Source organism: Carassius auratus, chromosome 50 (assembly GCF_003368295.1).
Source record: "Carassius auratus strain Wakin chromosome 50, ASM336829v1, whole genome shotgun sequence".
In the NCBI taxonomy this organism is placed as follows: Eukaryota; Metazoa; Chordata; class Actinopteri; order Cypriniformes; family Cyprinidae; genus Carassius; species Carassius auratus.
Genome location: NC_039292.1, coordinates 19,487,879 through 19,510,178, shown reverse-complemented (window position 1 = coordinate 19,510,178; position 22,300 = coordinate 19,487,879). Strand labels below are relative to the sequence as shown.

At 37.3% G+C, this 22,300-nt stretch overlaps 3 protein-coding genes across 17 annotated transcripts in view; all 3 read right to left on the bottom strand.

Moving 5' to 3' along the window:
* The window catches only part of LOC113067284 (protocadherin alpha-C2-like), a 114,392-nt gene that overhangs the window by 44,563 nt on the left and 47,529 nt on the right, over positions 1-22,300 (bottom strand). Inside the window, exon 1 of one of the 15 annotated variants that reach the window (XM_026239656.1) lies at positions 18,178-20,791. The exons of 12 other annotated variants lie outside the window; for them this stretch is intronic. In XM_026239656.1, coding sequence (XP_026095441.1) covers positions 18,178-20,562 — 2,385 coding nt within the window. In that variant the 5' untranslated portion in view covers positions 20,563-20,791. Of the gene's footprint in view, positions 1-8,771; positions 10,865-13,357; positions 14,969-18,177; positions 20,792-22,300 lie in introns of those variants that run through there. 2 more of the 15 variants (XM_026239674.1, XM_026239673.1) reach the window with 2 other exon arrangements.
* Positions 308-3,548, bottom strand: LOC113067290 (protocadherin alpha-8-like). Its single transcript, XM_026239680.1, has one exon. The coding sequence runs from the start codon at positions 3,260-3,262 to the stop codon at positions 866-868; it is 2,397 nt and encodes a 798-aa protein (XP_026095465.1). The 5' UTR covers positions 3,263-3,548; the 3' UTR covers positions 308-865.
* LOC113066369 (protocadherin alpha-3-like) lies at positions 3,484-7,117 on the bottom strand. Its single transcript, XM_026238282.1, has 2 exons — positions 4,441-7,117; positions 3,484-3,514 (listed from the first exon to the last, which is right to left on the bottom strand). The coding sequence occupies exons 1-2, from the start codon at positions 6,972-6,974 to the stop codon at positions 3,484-3,486; spliced, it is 2,565 nt and encodes an 854-aa protein (XP_026094067.1). The 5' UTR covers positions 6,975-7,117.

The following is a 22,300-nucleotide window of genomic DNA, read 5'->3' as shown; positions in this document are numbered from 1 at the left end:
GTAAGATAAAATCTCGGTCTCTAACGACACCGCGCGGACAAATTGAGGCAAAGATAATTCAGTAAGAAGGGACCCAATATCTTTAAAATCACAATAGAATAAATTCAAAATATTGACTTATATTGTTGAACAGTGTTATTAGTGGAAAATGAAAACTCACAAAAAACAAAACTGCATACTGTTTTATGTTTGTAAGTTTTGTCAGTTCACACTGCATTTAAATACAATAACAATCAGGGAAAATTAAGTTTCATTAAAAATACTATACCAAACTTACCAAATATACTGATCTCTCTACTGTTCTTTTTTTGTATTATTATTATTTGTTCTGTATTGCAACAAATAAATGATGTGATTCTGACGACAAGAAAAGTTAGGTCTTATAATCGGATGTGACAAAATCTGCTATCTTGATGTTTGAGCGCCAAGTCTTCAGTACTACAAACAGGTCCAAATACATATTACTGTAAGAGTAAACACTAATCTATATGTGCACTCTAAATGAATAATTACAATATTTTGTAATCACAGCAAAACAATAAACAGCCAAGACAACAGAGAGGACAGCAGTTAGATATATAGCTCGCAAACGAAACAAAGGCTAAATTCGCTCAAATTTATGCACGACAATCTAGGATGAAAGAACATCGGATTTCATGTTTGCGTTTTCAGCACCACGGACAGAGGACCTTAGCGCAATAGACGACCACGCCAAAACTACATTCTAAACATATGCTCAATATAAATAAAATATGTCTTCCCCTCAATCTTGATATGAAAAAAATGATAACCAGCACTAAAATTTCAAGAAAAGAAGCATCAGTTCTAAACCACAGCGAAGGGAATAATGTGTTTTCCTCAATTTTTATAAAAATGATCTTACCTTTTCTTTATTAGGAAGTGTTTGTGTTCTGGTAAAAGTGTCTCCTCCATTAATACTGATCAGTTCTGCATCTGCAGGCGGAAATTGCGCAGGGAAAACCACTACGTCACTCTTCAGTGTATCCGAGCTAAAACAGACGTCATACTGCTGAGCAGATTTGGAGTAAGACCAGCTCCCGTCAGGATGAGTGGTGATCATCGGGGTGCTGTACCTGCCCAAACTCCTTTCTGTCCTGTGGCATTTTACAGCCATCAAACTGATGAGACTCAGTAAAAAGATAACGGACACGCACACAATGGCGATCAGCAAATACAGATTTAAATCCGAGAAACTCTCCTCCTTTATCGGCGCATGTCTGAATGTGGTCTTGACGTCACCTGCGCTTTCAACAACCACAACATCGATAGACACAGTCGCTGACAGTGAAGGCTCTCCGTTATCACAAACCAAAATGACCAGCGGGTGAGTTTTCAGGTCATTGTCACTCATTCTCCTCTTAGTCCTGATCTCCCCGCTGCTGGTTCCGACTCGGAACAGATTGTTTCCTTTGGGTTCAGAGATGTGGTAAGACAGCAGCGCATTGTAACCAGAATCTGCATCTACAGCCCTGATCTTGGCCACAAAGTAGCCCGCATCAGCAGAATAGGGAACGTTCTCCGTGTTAACGGAACCGAGCTCGGAATAGGGCGCGAGAATCCCGGGACTGTTGTCATTCTCATCCAGGATAAAAACATTTACAGTCACATTACTGCTGAGCGGAGGAACACCAGAGTCTGTGGCTTGAACTTTAAACTCAAACGTTTTTATCTCTTCATAATTAAACGACTGTAAACTGTGTATATCTCCACTATCAGAGTTTATGTTGATCATGGATGTTACCGGACCGCTTTTAGAGCTTTCTAGTAAAGAATATGTTATTCGGGCATTATCACCTACATCAGGATCAAAAGCAGATACTGTATGAATAACAGCTCCAATCTGACTGTTCTCTTTCACATAAACATTAATGATGGGCTCTGGAAAGCGCGGCGCGTTGTCATTCACATCAGAAACGTGTATAGTAATGACACTGGTGCTAGAGAGAGGCGGAGTCCCTTCATCTGTAGCTGTGATAGTCACGTTATACTCAGATGCGCGCTCTCTGTCTAAAGGCCCGTTAACAACCATAGAATATTTATTCTTATAAGTGTTCTGTAATACAAACGGAAGAGAATCGACTATTTTCAATTTTACAGATCCATTTTCGCCAGAATCATCATCTTTTACCGTAATCAGACCAACCATTGTCCCTTTTTGTGAATCCTCCTTCACAACATTAACAAGAGACGTTACAGATATTTCAGGAACATTGTCGTTAATGTCCATTATTTCGACCAGTACTTTACAATGAGCTGCTCTTGGAAGCGGACCTCTATCTCTCGCTTGCACGCGTATTTCAAAAGCATTATTTGATTCGTGGTCTAATTTACCATGAACTGTTATTTCACCAGAAACTTGATCGATTGCGAATGACTTGATATTTTTATCATTGGCGTGTTTAGTGAGTGAATATACAATCTCTCCATTTAGTCCATCGTCCGCGTCACTCGCGTGTACTGTGATAACGGAAGTTCCAATGGGAGCATTTTCTGGAATTCGTGTTTTGTAAAGAGACTTTGTAAAGACAGGAATATTGTCGTTTGCATCTATGATATTAACAATTATACTTATTGCACCTGATCTCGGAGGTTTTCCTCCGTCTACAGCGGTCAGTGTGAGCTGGATCACCGGCTGTTTTTCTCGGTCTAAAGCTTTCTGCAGCACTAATTCAGCAGACACACTCTGTTCCCCTTCGCTTTGAACATCAATAGAAAAGTGTTCATTTGGACTGAGTTTGTAGCTCTTTACCGAATTACTGCCCACATCCGCGTCAAAAGCGTTTGGTAATGCATACCTTTCCCCTATAAATGCCGCTTCAGATACATTTAATTGTAACGATGAAGAGTGAAATGTTGGAGAATTGTCGTTTATATCCAATACATTTACTTCAAATCGGTACATGTTCAATGGCGAATTAATAATGGCCTCCAATTCTAAGGAACATTTTAAGCTACGATCACATAGCTCCTCTCGGTCTACTTTGTCTTTAATTTGAAGTATTCCTGATTTCATATTTACATCGAAATACCTCTTGTTGGGTCCAGAAGCGATCTGAAATCCACGGTTTTCCAGTTCTTGCAAATTAAGGTTTAAATCTTTTACTATATTGCCTACTGTAGTCCCCAGACTGGCCTCCTCCAACACAGAATACACAATCTGCCCGGAAGATATCCTCGAAAGAAAAGAAAATAGAGTCATATATATCCACAATATATTTCGTTCCTTTAGTGAATTCGCCATGATCAGTCAGCAGCACATCCACAGAAAAACTAAAAACATTAAAACATCCACAAACCGCTGTAGTAAAATAAATAACTGTTCTGCACTGCGATCCAGAAAATCTATATTGTGGCTTGTCACGAACAAAGACCTCTGAAGCTCAAACGTCCTGCCCCCAAAACGGGGAGGAGTCTCGCAAAGAGAGAGAGAGAGAGAAAGAGAAAGAAAATAGATAGTTTTACTCAGGTCGCTGATGACACCTTGTGGTTATACCTAGGTAGTATGGAAATTACAATGAAATATTGAGAGGGTAAATATGTTTGAAGTGAATTGGACAAAGTCTGTCTCCATTTTGCTGAACATCAGCAAAAATGTCTCTGGACAAACTAATGAAATCGCACGACTTCATTATAAATTAATTAATACAATTATTTTAAAATAAAATGATTTAAAATTGATAATCTATATTTCATTACTAACATTATATTTATTCATGGCTTAATCAGCGTGAAGTGAGTTTTAAAAAGTCCATAAACACAAACGCTCATGTTCTTGACATGCTACAATTAAAAACAGCAAAACGAAATTTTTAAACAAAAGCAACATTGGAAAGGGTCAAATAAATCAAGCCAACGGTGTGAAATGCATGATCATGATGTCATTTATGGTCAACGCTATCAGCACCATGGACAGCACAAATTATTTAGGAGGAGACTGGGCAGAGGTCACATGCAAATTAAAATATTTAGATCATATTGTGAATGCAAATGAGAATCAAATAGCAAATAAGCCTACTAATTGCCAACAATAGGTCAATAGTATTTTTGCTTTAACGTTTTCAGCAACACGGACAGAATGCGTTAGTGGAAAAGACGATAATAGTAATAATAATAATAATAATAATAATAATAATAATAATAATAAAAACATTTTAAGCTTTTGAGCAACAGAAACATTTAAATGATATAAAAATAATGGTTACATAAGTACATTTCCCTCAGTTTGACACACAAAAACACACGTTATACATATATGTGGGGGCATTGGGTATAACACAGGTATAAAAAAGGAGAGTGTGACGTATGAGTACACAACCCATGTCCCCATTTTTTTTTTTTTTTTTTTTTGAGAATGCACAAAGTTTCCTGTGAGGGTTAGGGTTAGGTGTAGGGTAGGGCGAAAGAATATATAGTTTGTACAGTATAAAAACCATAACGTCTATGGGATGTCCCCACTTTTCACAAACACACACACACACGTGTGTGTAATCCATATACAGCAAGAATAATGCAAGAAAATAAAAAGGCAGCTCTAAAACACAGCAAACAGAATAACGTGTTTGCTCTCTTACCTTTTCTTTATTAGGAAGTGTTTGTGTTCTGGTAAAAGTGTCTCCTCCATTAATACTGATCAGTTCTGCATCTGCAGGCGGAAATTGCGCAGGGAAAACCACTACGTCACTCTTCAGTGTGTCCGAGCTAAAACACACGTCATACTGCTGAGCAGATTTGGAGTAAGACCAGCTCCCGTCAGGATGAGTGGTGATCATCGGGGTGCTGTACCTGCCCAAACTCCTGTCTGTCCTGTGGCATTTTACAGCCATCAAACTGATGAGACTCAGTAAAAAGATGACGGACACGCACACAATGGCGATCAGCAAATACAGATTTAAATCCGAGAAACTCTCCTCCTTTATCGGCGCATGTCTGAATGTGGTCTTGACGTCACCTGCGCTTTCAACAACCACAACATCGATAGACACAGTCGCTGACAGTGAGGGCTCTCCGTTATCACAAACCAAAATGACCAGCGGGTGAGTTTTCAGGTCATTGTCACTCATTCTCCTCTTAGTCCTGATCTCCCCGCTGCTGGTTCCGACTCGGAACAGATTGTTTCCTTTGGGTTCAGAGATGTGGTAAGACAGCAGCGCATTGTAACCAGAATCTGAATCTACAGCCCTGATCTTGGCCACAAAGTAGCCCGCATCAGCAGAATAGGGAACATTCTCCGTGTTAACGGAACCGAGCTCGGAATAGGGCGCGAGAATCCCGGGACTGTTGTCATTCTCATCCAGGATAAAAACATTTACAGTCACGTTACTGCTGAGCGGAGGAACACCAGAGTCTGTGGCCTGAACTTTAAACTCAAACGTTTTTATCTCTTCATAGTTAAACGACTGTAAACTGTGTATTTCTCCACTATCAGAGTTTATGTTGATCATGGATGTTACCGGACCGCTTTTCGAGCTTTCTACTAAAGAATATGTTATTCGGGCATTATCACCTACATCAGGATCAAAAGCAGATACTGTATGAATAACAGCTCCAATCTGACTGTTCTCTTTCACATAAACATTAATGATGGGCTCTGGAAAGCGCGGCGCGTTGTCATTCACATCAGAAACGTGTATAGTAATGACACTGGTGCTAGAGAGAGGCGGAGTCCCTTCATCTGTAGCTGTGATAGTCACGTTATACTCAGACGCGCGCTCTCTGTCCAGCGGACCGTTAACCATTAACGAATATCTGTTTTTGTAAGTATTCTCTAATCTAAATTGCACATCGTCCTTTATTTTGAGCTTCACCACCACACCATTTTTGCCAGCGTCGCCATCTTTTACTGTGATTAATCCCACCATTGTACCTGGAGACGAATCCTCTCTCACTTCATTAGCCAAAGACATTACGCTTATTTCTGGTACGTTATCATTTACGTCAATTACTTCGACTAAGACCTTACAATGGGATGCTCGTGGATTTGGGCCTTTATCCTCGGCCTGAACACGAATTTCAATTGCAGCAGTTTCTTCATAATCTATATGGCCCTTTATGGTTATCTCACCAGTTATTGAATTGATAGAGAAAGCATTTACAGTGTTATCATTATCATGATTTATAAAGGAGTAAATTACTTCACCATTAAGCCCCTCGTCTGCATCTTTCGCGTTCACTGTGATCACAGAAGCACCTTGCGGCGAATTTTCTGGTATCCTCGCTTTATAAAGTGGCTTGTCAAACACAGGAATATTATCATTCACATCTACTACATTAACTATGATCTGCGTCGTACCAGATTTTGGAGGCTTTCCTCCGTCGACAGCGGTCAGTGTGAGCTGGACCACCGACTGTTTCTCTCGGTCTAAAGCTTTCTGCAGCACTAATTCAGCAGATACACTCTGATCTCCTCCGCTTTGCACATCCAAAGAAAAGTGCTCATTAGGAGTCAGTTTATAGCTTTTTATTGAATTAACTCCAACATCGAGATCGAATGCACTCGGTAATGTAAATCTCTGCCCTGGAAATGTCTGTTCAGAAATATTAAGATACAAATTTGAGGTGCGAAATGTCGGTGCATTGTCGTTAACGTCTAAAATATTTACCTCAAATCTGTATATGTTCATCGGCGAACTAACAATGGCCTCCAACTCTAATGCGCATTTAGAGCTCCGACCGCACAGCTCCTCTCGGTCTATTCTTTCTCTAACGAAGAGAATACCATTCTTTGCATTTAGATCAAAATATCTTCTGTTAGGTCCTGTGACGACCTGGAATCCTCTCCTCTCAAGGTCTTGTATATTCAAGTTTAGATCCTTTGCTAAATTTCCTACCGTGGTCCCTGTGTTCACCTCTTCCGACACAGAATACATGATCTGCCCGTTTGCGTTATTCCAGTTATTAAAGAAAAACACAACAATAATCCATTTAAAGCTCCAGCTATCATCCGTTAGGTCCATATTTCCTCTTGTTATTAAAACTGTCGATTAAACAAAAAATATATCATTCATATATTCCATAGGCTTACTGCTTTCGCAAAGACACCGACATAGCAACTCTAAGGCAGCCCTGTCCTCTCGAACAAAGACCTCTGACGAGGCGAGGATCCCTGCCCAAACAAAGGAGGAGCTTTACAAAGACACAAAATAATTTACACGGGTTGCCACTGACACCATGTGGACAAACATGCTCAATGCTTGAAAATACCCAACATTTTCTGATCTCAAAATTACAAATATCATTTTAATAGGATAACGTAGAAAATTAATCAGATATTGATAAAAATAAGATGTTACTGATTGCCACCAGATAAACTATGGAGCGTAAAATATGACAAAACAAATTTAAATCGTATTGTGTAAATTTTAATCATTGACAAGTGTCATTTAACAAAACTGGAGATGATGTGGCATTTAACATAGTTCTGAATCTGATTTTTTTTAACTTGAATATTATTATTTTTTTTTATTTAACACAACTTAATATTTTTGATGGCAGAGTTGTAGACATGTATTTTCAAAAACCTAATTGTTTGTTCTGAAATCTTACTCTGCAAATATCCTTTTTTTATATAAAACGTTCAAGTTTTCAAGATGAAGAGGAAATTTGTAAAATTAAATTCAATATTCTAAAATCCAATAAGCAGAAATTCTGATCTTAGAGAAAGTAGGTCAGAGGTAATCCACAGGGAAGAGATGATCTCCGAAAAGTCAAAGGAAGCATTTTGGCCAATTCGTAGTTTTCTGGTGAGTGTTCGAATCAAATTATGGTTTATATACTTATATGCTAGGTTAGCATTCTTAGCATGTGAAACATTTGTCTAAACAGACTCTGGTTTTTGTTTTTTTTATTTGGTGTGAAAGTGTGAAGTACACTTGGTGTGAAAGTGATTAGCATGCCACCATGTCTACAAAGGACGCGAATGAGAGCAAAAAAGACAGCAGAGCCCATTGATTATAATCAGTGATATTTCCTACACTGGATTTTGCGCGGCACAACACCGTGTATATATACGGACACGACAGCTTGAAGAGGCAAAGCGCCCGTTGCAAGAGATTGGACTATGACAGGAATAAGGGGGAAACAGTTTGCTGTTGGGAATTTCACATTCAGTGTAGACAGTATTGATTTTTGAGTTAAATCTCAAATGTTTAATATTCAACAACATCAACAAAAAAATCTAAATCAGAACTATGATTAATGCCACATAATATTCAAGTTTTGTTAAATTACACTTGTCAATAATTCAAATTTGCACAATACAAATTCAGTAAAGTATTGTATTGTCATATTATAAACTCATAAATAAATAAATAAATTATTAATAATAATAATAATAATAATAATAATAATAATAATAATAATAATAATAAACATTGTGAAAACATGTTAGGCCTATACAATAGATCAAAACTGGAATTATACCCATATAGAAACATAATGCAATACATATTGTTGATGAAAAGTTGAATAATAGCATAAAAAACAATAATAATACATTAGAAAGACAATAGAATAAGACATTAGAAATAATAATAATAATAATAATAATAATAATAAAAGTTCTAAACTTCATTATGCCTATAACCTTAAACGTGAGCAAATGCTTAATTATATAAGAAATAATAATAATAATAATAATAATAATAATAATAATAATAATAATAATAATAATAATAATAATAATAATAATGAAATAAAAACTTATCTGATATTTACTCAATAAAAATATATGCGCTTCAAAAAACTAGCCTTACCTTTTCTTTGCTAGGAAGTGTTTGTGTTCTGGTAAAAGTGTCTCCTCCATTAATACTGATCAGTTCTGCATCTGCAGGCGGAAATGGCGCAGGGAAAACCACTACGTCACTCTTCAGTGTGTCCGAGCTAAAACACACGTCAAACTGCTGAGCAGATTTGGAGTAAGACCAGCTCCCGTCAGGATGAGTGGTGATCATCGGGGTGCTGTACCTGCCCAAACTCCTGTCTGTCTTGTGGCATTTTACAGCCATCAAACTGATGAGACTCAGTAAAAAGATGACGGACACGCACACAATGGCGATCAGCAAATACAGATTTAAATCCGAGAAACTCTCCTCCTTTATCGGCGCATGTCTGAATGTGGTCTTGACGTCACCTGCGCTTTCAACAACCACAACATCGATAGACACAGTCGCTGACAGTGAGGGCTCTCCGTTATCACAAACCAAAATGACCAGCGGGTGAGTTTTCAGGTCATTGTCACTCATTCTCCTCTTAGTCCTGATCTCCCCGCTGCTGGTTCCGACTCGGAACAGATTGTTTCCTTTGGGTTCAGAGATGTGGTAAGACAGCAGCGCATTGTACCCAGAATCTGCATCTACAGCCCTGATCTTGGCCACAAAGTAGCCCGCATCAGCAGAATAGGGAATGTTCTCCGTGTTAACGGAACCGAGCTCGGAATAGGGCGCGAGAATCCCGGGACTGTTGTCATTCTCATCCAGGATAAAAACATTTACAGTCACATTACTGCTGAGCGGAGGAACACCAGAGTCTGTGGCCTGAACTTTAAACTCAAACGTTTTTATCTCCTCATAGTTAAACGACTGTAAACTGTGTATATCTCCACTATCAGAGTTTATGTTAATCATGGATGTTACCGGGCCGCTTTTCGAGCTTTCTACTAAAGAATATGTTATTCGGGCATTATCACCTACATCTGGATCAAAAGCAGATACTGTATGAATAACAGCTCCAATCTGACTGTTCTCTTTCACATAAACATTAATGATGGGCTCTGGAAAGCGCGGCGCGTTGTCATTCACATCAGAAACGTGTATAGTAATGACACTGGTGCTAGAGAGAGGCGGAGTCCCTTCATCTGTAGCTGTGATAGTCACGTTATACTCAGATGCGCGCTCTCTGTCCAAAGGTTTATCTACCACTAGAGAATAAGAATTTTTGTAATTCGTCTCAAGTCTAAAAGGCACCTTGTTAGACACAACACAATTAACTACACCGTTTTTGCCACCGTCCCTGTCAATCACTGACACGAGAGCGACAGCAGTGCCAATACTGGAGTCTTCTTTCACTGTACTGAGGAGTGACGTCACGATTATCTCTGGCTCGTTGTCGTTAATATCCATCACCTCCACCAGGACTTTGCAGTGAGTGGACATCGGAGGCTGTCCTTTGTCACTGGCCTGTGCGCGGATCTCAAATGCATTGTTCTCCTCAAAATCTATATTGCCTTTAACTGTGATGGCACCAATATTCGGCTCAATTTCAAAAATCTGCAGGATTTTATTCTGATCTCTTTTAATTATTGAATAAATAATATCACTGTTAGTACCTTCATCAAAGTCTGTCGCATTTAACACCACAATTGTCGTTCCAATAGCCACATTTTCAAAGACGGTTGTTTTATACAAGGGCTTACTGAAAGCAGGAGCATTATCATTAATATCTAAAACTTTGATAATTATAAGAGATGTGCCTGTTTTAGATGGGGTTCCTCCGTCTACAGCGATCAATGTGAGCGTGATCACAGGCTGTTTCTCTCGATCTAAAGCTTTCTGCAACACTAATTCAGCAGACACACTCTGTTCCCCTCCTTTGTGCACAGCTAAAGAAAAATAGTCGTTTGCGCTAAGCTTGTAAGTATTTATTGAATTTTTCCCAACATCTGCGTCTGTAGCGTGATGGAGAGGAAATCTAACACCAGGCAAAGTGGTCTCAGCTATTTCTAGCGTTTGTGATTTCTCGCTGAAAGATGGAGAATTGTCATTTACATCCACAATATTAATTTCTATCTGATAAAGCTTCAGTGGATTGTTGATAACCGCTTCTGCATTGACTGTACATTTTGGTGCTTTAGCACAAAGCTCCTCTCTGTCTATTCTTTCACTCACATACAGAAATCCAGTTTTTAGATTTACCTCGAAATATTTTTTCTTGGATCCCGTGACAATCTGAAACATGCGCGACTCCAGTTCCTGAACATTAAGGTTGAGATCCTTAGCGATATTTCCCACTGATGTTCCCAGATTCACCTCCTCTGATACAGAATAAGAGAGCTGCCCTGATACCGCGTCCCGACAACACTCTAAAACAACGAGCACGATACAGGCCACAATAGATTTCCTTCTGTACGGCGCAAACATCATTACATCCAGTGAATCCCTTGCAGTATCCACGAAATAAAATACCGTATTCCAAGTTCATCAGTGCGAATAAAGAAATATTAGACGATATTCCATTTTAGCAAAGAGAAAACAGGAGTCCCGTACACTCTGTTAAACGTCCAGTCTGTCTGAAACAAAGCCGTGTGAAAACTCCTCCCAACTTAAACCGGGAGGGGCTTCCAGACACCGGAGACAGCTGGAAATTCAACGGGCTATAGTGACACCACGCGGATAAATGAATTAATATCCAGCAAAAACCATAATACCACAAACAGATCATCATATAAAAAATGCAGTTATTTGTATTGTTTAAACTGATAATTTAATTTTATTTATTATTATTATTATTATTATTATTATTATTATTATTATTATTATTGGTGTGTCCAATATATGAGAGGATATGGGGACATTTTCGTCATCAAAACACGAACTAGTTTGCATTTGCATATTCTCTATACATTTTTCATATTAAGAGATATGTTGGAAACACCTATGAAGCCCGTATTTATAATATATCATAAGCCTATTCTTAAGGCATTATAATGAATGAATAAAACATACATTTATATAATATGTTGTATCATTCATAAATAATCATAAGGACAGTTTTAGTGTTTTATAATACTTATTTGTGGTTATAGATGTTACGAGTATAATTATTTATAACACAATGAACATGTTGCATCCACTTAAATTACAATAAATTATCTTTCCCATAGTCATAATGTATTACAAGTGTCATATCTTGCCTTTAAGATCTGCACAATAACTTATATACAGAATATTAGTGTTTTTACTGTAAAATGACAAGAACAAAGTTTTCATGAAAACATCCAAAATGCTTTATTACGTGGTCTTATTATGTATAAGTGGTCATAGATAATAATAATCATAAATAATTACCACTCATAAATAACAACAATAATAATAATAATAATAATATAATAATAATAATAATAATAATAATAATAATAATAATAATAATAATAATAATAATAATAATAATTGTTTCTAAAACAGCGAGAAAATCAGACATCAGATCAGATTAATGTGAACACAGTTGCTTTGAACTATTTTTTTATTGTAAACTTAGTATGGTTATTTTGATGGTACTCTTTAGACAACTGCATGTCAACTAGCAGTCAATTGAGTATCAGTAGTAAGCCGGCTAAATATCTGCTAACACTTTATTTTGATGGTTCCCCAACAGACAATCAACTGACTATAAGCAAAATTGCAAATAAGTCAACTTATTCTACCAAACCTAACCTTAACCTAAATCTACCAATAATCTAAATGAGAGTTAGTTGGCATGTAGTTGTAAAATCATCTTATAGTCAATAAACTAAGGGAACTATTTAAAAAAAAAAAAAAAAAAAAAAAAAAAAAAAAAAACACTGCTTTTTTTATTATTTGAAAGTACAACAACTGATCTTAAACTATTTCACAGCAAAATGAATATTAACCTCACAGGAAACATTCTAAAATACTTAAATACACATAACCTCTCACAAGATGTAGGATCTTAAATAATGTTACAGTATGAGATAATACATTATAAATTAAGTTGATTTCAGTTATGTGTTCTAAATAATCATTCATTCTCTTAAAAGTTATAACCACAGATGCGTAAGTATTGCAATGTTTTTTTAAGTGTTGTCATGATTATGTATGAGATGATACAACATGTTATAAGGTTTTTTATTTTTATATTGCATTATGCATTCATTGTAATTCCTTAAGAATGCCCTTTTAATGTAATATTAATATGGGCTTCATAGAAAGTTACACCGATATTTTAAAAATACTTAATTAGATTTCACTAGAGCAACATATAGTTTTATAATATCAAATTCCACTAGATTACAGCAAGGATTACTTTATATAACTATACTATTAGACTAATAAACATATTAAAATCATCCTAAATTAATTTAAAAAGATGCACATTACAATAACTCATTCTTACAGCATCGCTAACATCAGCTCACATTTAAAAAGATTGAAAACACATACATAATAGTAAAAGGAGGAACAAGTAGTTGCAGTGATGTTCATCAAAAAAGTCAGGACCAATTCAGAACCACGGACAGCTCCACAAAAGCGCAAAATTTAGATTTTATTAAATCAAGTCTACTCACTTCAGCTGAAAAAAAAAAACTATTAACCATTAAGCCACTTTTAACATTTTAAGTCTCAGAAACTAATGTAACTGTCTGTCAATAAAACCAGGACAATGAAGGAAAACACAAATTTTACAAAACGAAAACAAAGAAGCGCAGTGGAAATACTTTAATCTCTTACCTTTTCTTTATTAGGAAGTGTTTGTGTTCTGGTAAAAGTGTCTCCTCCATTAATACTGATCAGCTCTGCATCTGCAGGCGGAAATGGCGCAGGGAAAACCACTACGTCACTCTTCAGTGTGTCCGAGCTAAAACACACGTCATACTGCTGAGCAGATTTGGAGTAGGACCAGCTCCCGTCAGGATGAGTGGTGATCATCGGAGTGCTGTACCTGCCCAAACTCCTGTCTGTCCTGTGGCATTTTACAGCCATCAAACCGATGAGACTCAGTAAAAAGATGACGGACACGCACACAATGGCGATCAGCAAATACAGATTTAAATCCGAGAAACTCTCCTCCTTTATCGGCGCATGTCTGAATGTGGTCTTGACGTCACCTGTGCTTTCAACAACCACAACATCGATAGACACAGTCGCTGACAGTGAGGGCTCTCCGTGATCACAAACCAAAATGACCAGCGGGTGAGTTTTCAGGTCATTGTCACTCATTCTCCTCTTAGTCCTGATCTCCCCGCTGCTGGTTCCGACTCGGAACAGATTGTTTCCTTTGGGTTCAGAGATGTGGTAAGACAGCAGCGCATTGTAACCAGAATCTGCATCTACAGCCCTGATCTTGGCCACAAAGTAGCCCGCATCAGCAGAATAGGGAACGTTCTCCGTGTTAACGGAACCGAGCTCGGAATAGGGCGCGAGAATCCCGGGACTGTTGTCATTCTCATCCAGGATAAAAACATTTACAGTCACGTTACTGCTGAGCGGAGGAACACCAGAGTCTGTGGCCTGAACTTTAAACTCAAACGTTTTTGTCTCTTCATAGTTAAACGACTGTAAACTGTGTATATCTCCACTATCAGAGTTTATGTTAATCATGGATGTTACTGGACCCCTTTTCGAGCTTTCTAGTAAAGAATATGTTATTCGGGCATTATCACCTACATCAGGATCAAAAGCAGATACTGTATGAATAACAGCTCCAATCTGACTGTTCTCTTTCACATAAACATTAATGATGGGCTCTGGAAAGCGCGGCGCGTTGTCATTCACATCAGAAACGTGTATAGTAATGACACTGGTGCTAGAGAGAGGCGGAGTCCCTTCATCTGTAGCTGTGATAGTCACGTTATACTCAGATGCGCGCTCTCTGTCCAAAGGTTTATCTACCACTAGAGAATAAGAATTTTTGTAATTCGTCTCAAGTCTAAAAGGCACCTTGTTAGACACAACACAATTAACTACACCGTTTTTGCCACCGTCCCTGTCAATCACTGACACGAGAGCGACAGCAGTGCCAATACTGGAGTCTTCTTTCACTGTGCTGAGGAGTGACGTCACGATTATCTCTGGCTCGTTGTCGTTAATATCCATCACCTCCACCAGGACTTTGCAGTGAGTGGACATCGGAGGCTGTCCTTTGTCACTGGCCTGTGCGCGGATCTCAAATGCATTGTTCTCCTCGAAATCTATATTGCCTTTAACTGTGATGGCACCAGTATTCGGCTCAATTTCAAAAATCTGCAGGATTTTATTCTGATCTCTTTTAATTATAGAATAAATAATATCACTGTTAATACCTTCATCGAAGTCTGTCGCATTTAACACCACAATTGTCGTTCCAATAGCCACATTTTCAAAGACGGTTGTTTTATACAAGGGCTTACTGAAAGCAGGAGCATTATCATTAATATCTAAAACTTTGATAATTATAAGAGATGTGCCTGTTTTAGATGGGGTTCCTCCGTCTACAGCGATCAATGTGAGCGTGATCACTGGCTGTTTCTCTCGATCTAAAGCTTTCTGCAACACTAATTCAGCAGACACACTCTGCTCTCCTCCTTTGTGCACAGCTAAAGAAAAATAGTCGTTTGCGCTAAGCTTGTAAGTATTTATTGAATTTTTCCCAACATCTGCGTCTGTAGCGTGATGGAGAGGAAATCTAACACCAGGCAAAGTGGTCTCAGCTATTTCTAGCGTTTGTGATTTCTCGCTGAAAGAAGGAGAATTGTCATTTACATCCACAATATTAATTTCTATCTGATAAAGCTTCAGTGGATTGTTGATAACCGCTTCTGCATTGACTGTACATGTTGGTGCTTTAGCACAAAGCTCCTCTCTGTCTATTCTTTCACTCACATAAAGAAACCCAGTTTTTAGATTTACCTCGAAATATTTTTTCTTGGATCCCGTGACAATCTGAAACATGCGCGACTCCAGTTCCTGAACATTAAGGTTGAGATCCTTAGCGATATTTCCCACTGATGTTCCCAGATTCACCTCCTCTGATACAGAATAAGAGAGCTGCCCTGATACCGCGTCCCAACAACACTCTAAAACAACGAGCACGATACAGGCCACAATAGATTTCCTTCTGTACGGCGCAAACATCATTACATCCAGTGAATCCCGTGCAGTGTCCACGAAATAAAAGACCGTATTCCAAGTTCATCAATGCGAATAAAGAAATATTAGACGATATTCCATTTTAGCAAAGAGAAAACAGGAGTCCTTCGTACACTCTCTTAAACGTCCAGTCTGTCTGAAACAAAGCCGTGTGAAATCTCCTCCCAACTTAAACCGGGAGGGGCTTCCAGACACCGGAGACAGCTGGAAATTCAACGGGCTATAGTGACACCTCGCGGATTAATGAATTAATATCCAGCAAAAACCATAATACCACAAACAGTTCATCATATAAAAATTGCAGTTATTTGTAATGTTTAAACTGATAATTTAATACATTATTTTATTTATTATTAATATTAATATTATTATTATTATTATTATTATTATTATTATTATTATTATTATTATTATTATTATTATTATTATTGGTGTGTCCAATATATGAGAGGATATGGGGACATTTTCGTCATCAAAACACGAACTAGTTTGCATTTGCATATTCTCTATACATTTTTCATATTAAGATATATGTTGGAAACACCTACGAAGCCCGTATTTATAATATATCATAAGCCTATTCTTAAGGCATTATAATGAATGAATAATACATACATTTATATAATATGTTGTATCATTCATAAATAATCATAAGGACAGTTTTAGTGTATTATAATACTTATTTGTGGTTATACATGTTAAGAGTATAATTATTTATAACATACAATGAATATGTTGCACATAAACACGATGAATTATATTTCCCATAGTTATAATGCATTGCAAGTGTCATATCTTGCCTTTAAGATCTGCACAATAACTTAGATACATCTTATTAGTATTTTTACTGTAAAACGACAAGTATAACGTTTTCATTAAAACATCCAAAATGCTTTATTACGTGGTCTTATTATGTATAAGTGGCCATAGATAATAATAATCATAAATTAACACTCATGAATAATAATAATAATAATTGTTTCTAAAACAGCGAGAAAATCAGACATCAGATCAGATTAATGTGAACACAGTTCCTTTGAACTATTTTTTATTGTAAACTTGGTATGGTTATTTTGATGGTACTTTTAGACAACTGCATGTCAACTAGCAGTCAATTGAGTATCAGTAGTAAGCCGGCTAAATATCTGCTAACACTTTATTTTGATGGTTCCCCAACAGACAATCAACTGACTATAAGCAAAATTGCAAATAAGTCAACTTATTCTACCAAACCTAACCTTAACCTAAATCTACCAATAATCTGAATGAGAGTTAGTTGGCATATAGTTGGAAAATAGCTTATGGTCAATACATTAAGGGAACTATTAAAAGAAAAGAAAAAAACACTGTTTTTTTTTTCATTTGAAAGTAAACTATTTCACAGCAAAATTAATATTAACATCACAGGAAACGTTCTAAAATACTTAAAGACACATTACCTCTCACAAGATGTAGTAAGATCTTAAATAATGTCATGGTATGAGATAATCCATTATAAATTAAGTGGATTTAATACGGTATCAGTTATGTGTTCTAAATAATCATTCTCTTAAAAGTTATAACCACAGATGCGTAAGTATTACAATTTATTTTAATTGTGGTTATGATTATGTATGAGATGATACAACATGTTATTATGTTTTTTTATTTTTATAATGCATTATGCATTCATTGTAATTCCTTAAGAATAACCTTTTAATGTAATATTAATATGGGCTTCATAGAAAGTTACACCGATATTTTTAAAAGACTTAATTAGATTTTACTATGAGCAACATGCAGCTCTATAATATCAAATTCCCCTAGATTACAGCAAGGATTACTTTATATAACTATACTATTCGACTAATAAACATATTAAAATCATCCTAAATTAATTTAAAACGATGCACATTACAATAACTCATTCGCTATCATCAGCTCACATTTAAAAAGTTTGAAAATACAAAGCAGCCTGTTTTCAAACACATACATCATAGTAAAAGGAGGAACAAGTTGTTGCAGTGCTGTTCAACAAAAAAGTCAGGACCAATTCAGAACCACGGACAGCTCCACAAAAACGCAACATTTTGGTTTTATGCAAAAATAATCACAATAAGCCATTCCTCTAAGTATATTCACTTCAGGTGAAAAAAAAAAAAAAAAAAAAAAAAAACTATTAACCGTTAAGCCACTTTTAACATTTTAAGTCTCAGAAACTAATGTAACTGTCTGTCAATAAAACCAGGACAATGAAGGAAAACACAAATTTTACAAAACGAAAACAAAGAAGCGCAGTGGAAATACTTTAATCTCTTACCTTTTCTTTGTTAGGAAGTGTTTGTGTTCTGGTAAAAGTGTCTCCTCCATTAATACTAATCAGTTCTGCATCTGCAGGCGGAAATGGCGCAGGAAAAACCACTACGTCACTCTTTAGTGTGTCCGAGCTAAAACACACGTCATACTGCTGAGCAGATTTGGAGTAGGACCAGCTCCCGTCAGGATGAGTGGTGATCATCGGGGTGCTGTACCTGCCCAAACTTCTGTCTGTCCTGTGGCATTTTACAGCCATCAAACCGATGAGACTCAGTAAAAAGATGACGGACACGCACACAATGGCGATCAGCAAATACAGATTTAAATCCGAGAAACTCTCCTCCTTTATCGGCGCATGTCTGAATGTGGTCTTGACGTCACCTGCGCTTTCAACAACCACAACATCGATAGACACAGTCGCTGACAGTGAGGGCTCTCCGTTATCACAAACCAAAATGACCAGCGGGTGAGTTTTCAGGTCATTGTCACTCATTCTCCTCTTAGTCCTGATCTCCCCGCTGCTGGTTCCGACTCGGAACAGATTGTTTCCTTTGGGTTCAGAGATGTGGTAAGACAGCAGCGCATTGTAACCAGAATCTGCATCTACAGCCCTGATCTTGGCCACAAAGTAGCCCGCATCAGCAGAATAGGGAACGTTCTCCGTGTTAACGGAACCGAGCTCGGAATAGGGCGCGAGAATCCCGGGACTGTTGTCATTCTCATCCAGGATAAAAACATTTACAGTCACGTTACTGCTGAGCGGAGGAACACCAGAGTCTGTGGCCTGAACTTTAAACTCAAACGTTTTTGTCTCTTCATAGTTAAACGACTGTAAACTGTGTATATCTCCACTATCAGAGTTTATGTTAATCATGGATGTTACTGGACCCCTTTTCGAGCTTTCTAGTAAAGAATATGTTATTCGGGCATTATCACCTACATCAGGATCAAAAGCAGATACTGTATGAATAACAGCTCCAATCTGACTGTTCTCTTTCACATAAACATTAATGATGGGCTCTGGAAAGCGCGGCGCGTTGTCATTCACATCAGAAACGTGTATAGTAATGACACTGGTGCTAGAGAGAGGCGGAGTCCCTTCATCTGTAGCTGTGATAGTCACGTTATACTCAGATGCGCGCTCTCTGTCCAAAGGTTTATCTACCACTAGAGAATAAGAATTTTTGTAATTCGTCTCAAGTCTAAAAGGCACCTTGTTAGACACAACACAATTAACTACACCGTTTTTGCCACCGTCCCTGTCAATCACTGACACGAGAGCGACAGCAGTGCCAATACTGGAGTCTTCTTTCACTGTGCTGAGGAGTGACGTCACGATTATCTCTGGCTCGTTGTCGTTAATATCCATCACCTCCACCAGGACTTTGCAGTGAGTGGACATCGGAGGCTGTCCTTTGTCACTGGCCTGTGCGCGGATCTCAAATGCATTGTTCTCCTCGAAATCTATATTGCCTTTAACTGTGATGGCACCAGTATTCGGCTCAATTTCAAAAATGTCTAAAATGTGATCTTGATCTGTTTTTCTAAGTGAGTAAACCATCTCACTATTGGTACCCTCGTCTTTGTCTGTTGCGTTTAAAATGATCACAGTGGTACCAATTGGCAAGTTTTCAACAAGACTAGCTTTATATAAAGGGCGACTGAACTCAGGGGCATTATCATTATTATCTAAAACTTTAATAATTATTTGAGATGTGCCTGATCTCGGTGGATTTCCTCCATCTGCAGCGGTCAGTGTGAGCGTGATCACAGGCTGTTTCTCTCGATCTAGCGATTTTTGTAGAACTAGCTCGGCAGAGACACTCTGCTCTCCTCCTTTGTGCACAGCTAAAGAAAAATATTCATTTTGGCTTAGTTTATATGTGTTCACTGCATTTTTTCCTACATCCGCATCAGACGCATAAGAAAGAGGGAATTTTACGCCTGGTGAAGTGTTCTCTGCGATGTCTAAATACTGAGTTTTGTCACTAAAAGTTGGGGCATTGTCATTTACATCCACAATATTAATTTCTATCTGATAAAGCTTCAGTGGATTGTTGATAACCGCTTCTGCATTGACTGTACATTTTGGTGCTTTGGCACAAAGCTCCTCTCTGTCTATTCTTTCACTCACATAAAGAAACCCAGTTTTTAGATTTACCTCGAAATATTTTTTCTTGGATCCCGTGACAATCTGAAACATGCGCGACTCCAGTTCCTGAACATTAAGGTTGAGATCCTTAGCGATATTTCCCACTGATGTTCCCAGATTCACCTCCTCTGATACAGAATAAGAGAGCTGCCCTGATACCGCGTCCCAACAACACTCTAAAACAACGAGCACGATACAGGCCACAATAGATTTCCTTCTGTACGGCGCAAACATCATTACATCCAGTGAATCCCGTGCAGTGTCCACGAAATAAAATACCGTATTCCAAGTTCATCAATGCGAATAAAGAAATATTAGACGATATTCCATTTTAGCGAAGAGAAAACAGGAGTCCTTCGTACACTCTGTTAAACGTCCAGTCTGTCTGAAACAAAGCCGTGTGAAAACTCCTCCCAACTTAAACCGGGAGGGGCTTCCAGACACTGGAGACAGCTCGAAATTCAACGGGCTATAGTGACACCACGCGGATAAATGAATTAATATCCAGCAAAAACCATAATTCCACCAACAGTTCATCATATAAAAATTGCAGTTATTTGTAATGTTTAAACTGATAATTTAATACATTATTTTATTTATTATTAATATTATTATTATTATTATTATTATTATTATTATTATTATTATTATTATTATTATTATTATTATTATTATTGGTGTGTCCAATATATGAGAGGATATGGGGACATTTTCGTCATCAAAACACGAACTAATTTGCATTTGCATATTCTCTATACATTTTTCATATTAAGATATATGTTGGAAACACCTACGAAGCCCGTATTTATAATATATCATAAGCCTATTCTTAAGGCATTATAATGAATGAATAATACATACATTTATATAATATGTTGTATCATTCATAAATAATCATAACGACAATTTTAGTGTATTATAATACTTATTTGTGGTTATAGATGTTAAGAGTATAATTATTTATAACATACAATGAATATGTTGCACATAAACTCGATGAATTATATTTCCCATAGTTATAATGCATTGCAAGTGTCATATCTTGCCTTTAAGATCTGCACAATAACTTAGATACATCTTATTAGTATTTTTACTGTAAAATTACAAGTACAAAGTTTTCATTAAAACATCCTAAATGCTTTATTACGTGGTCTTATTATGTATAAGTGGCCATAGATAATAATAATCATAAATAATTAACACTCATGAATAATAATAATAATAATTGTTTCTAAAACAGCGAGAAAATCAGACATCAGATCAGATTAATGTGAACACAGTTGCTTTGAACTATTTTTTATTGTAAACTTAGTATGGTTATTTTGATGGTACTCTTTAGACAACTGCATGGGAAGTCGTGGCCTAATGGTTAGAGGGTTGGACTCCAATCTAAGGGTTGTGAGTTCTAGTCTCAGGCCGGACGGAATTGTGGGTGGGGGTAGTGCATGAACAGCTCTCTCTCCACCTTCAATACCACGACTAAGGTGCCCTTGAGCAAGGCATCGAACCCCCAACTGCTCCCCGGGCACCGCAGCATAAATGGCTGCCCACTGCTCCGGGTGTGTGCTCACAGTGTGTGTGTGTGTGTGTGTGTGTGTGTGTGTGTGTGTTCACTGCTCTGTGTGTGTGCATTTCGGATGGGTTAAATGCAGAGCACAAATTCTGAGTATGGGTCACCATACTTGGCTGAATGTCACTTCACTTTTAACTAGCAGTCAATTGAGTATCAGTAGTAAGCCTGCTAAATATCTGCTAACACTTTATTTTGATGGTTCCCCAACAGACAACTGACTATAAGCAACATTCCAAATAAGTCAACTTATTCTACCAAACCTAACCTTAACCTAAATCTACCAATAATCTGAATGAGAGTTAGTTGGCATATAGTTGGAAAATAGCTTATGGTCAATACATTAAGGGAACTATTGAAAAGAAAAGAAAAAAACACTGTTTTTTTTCATTTGAAAGTAAACTA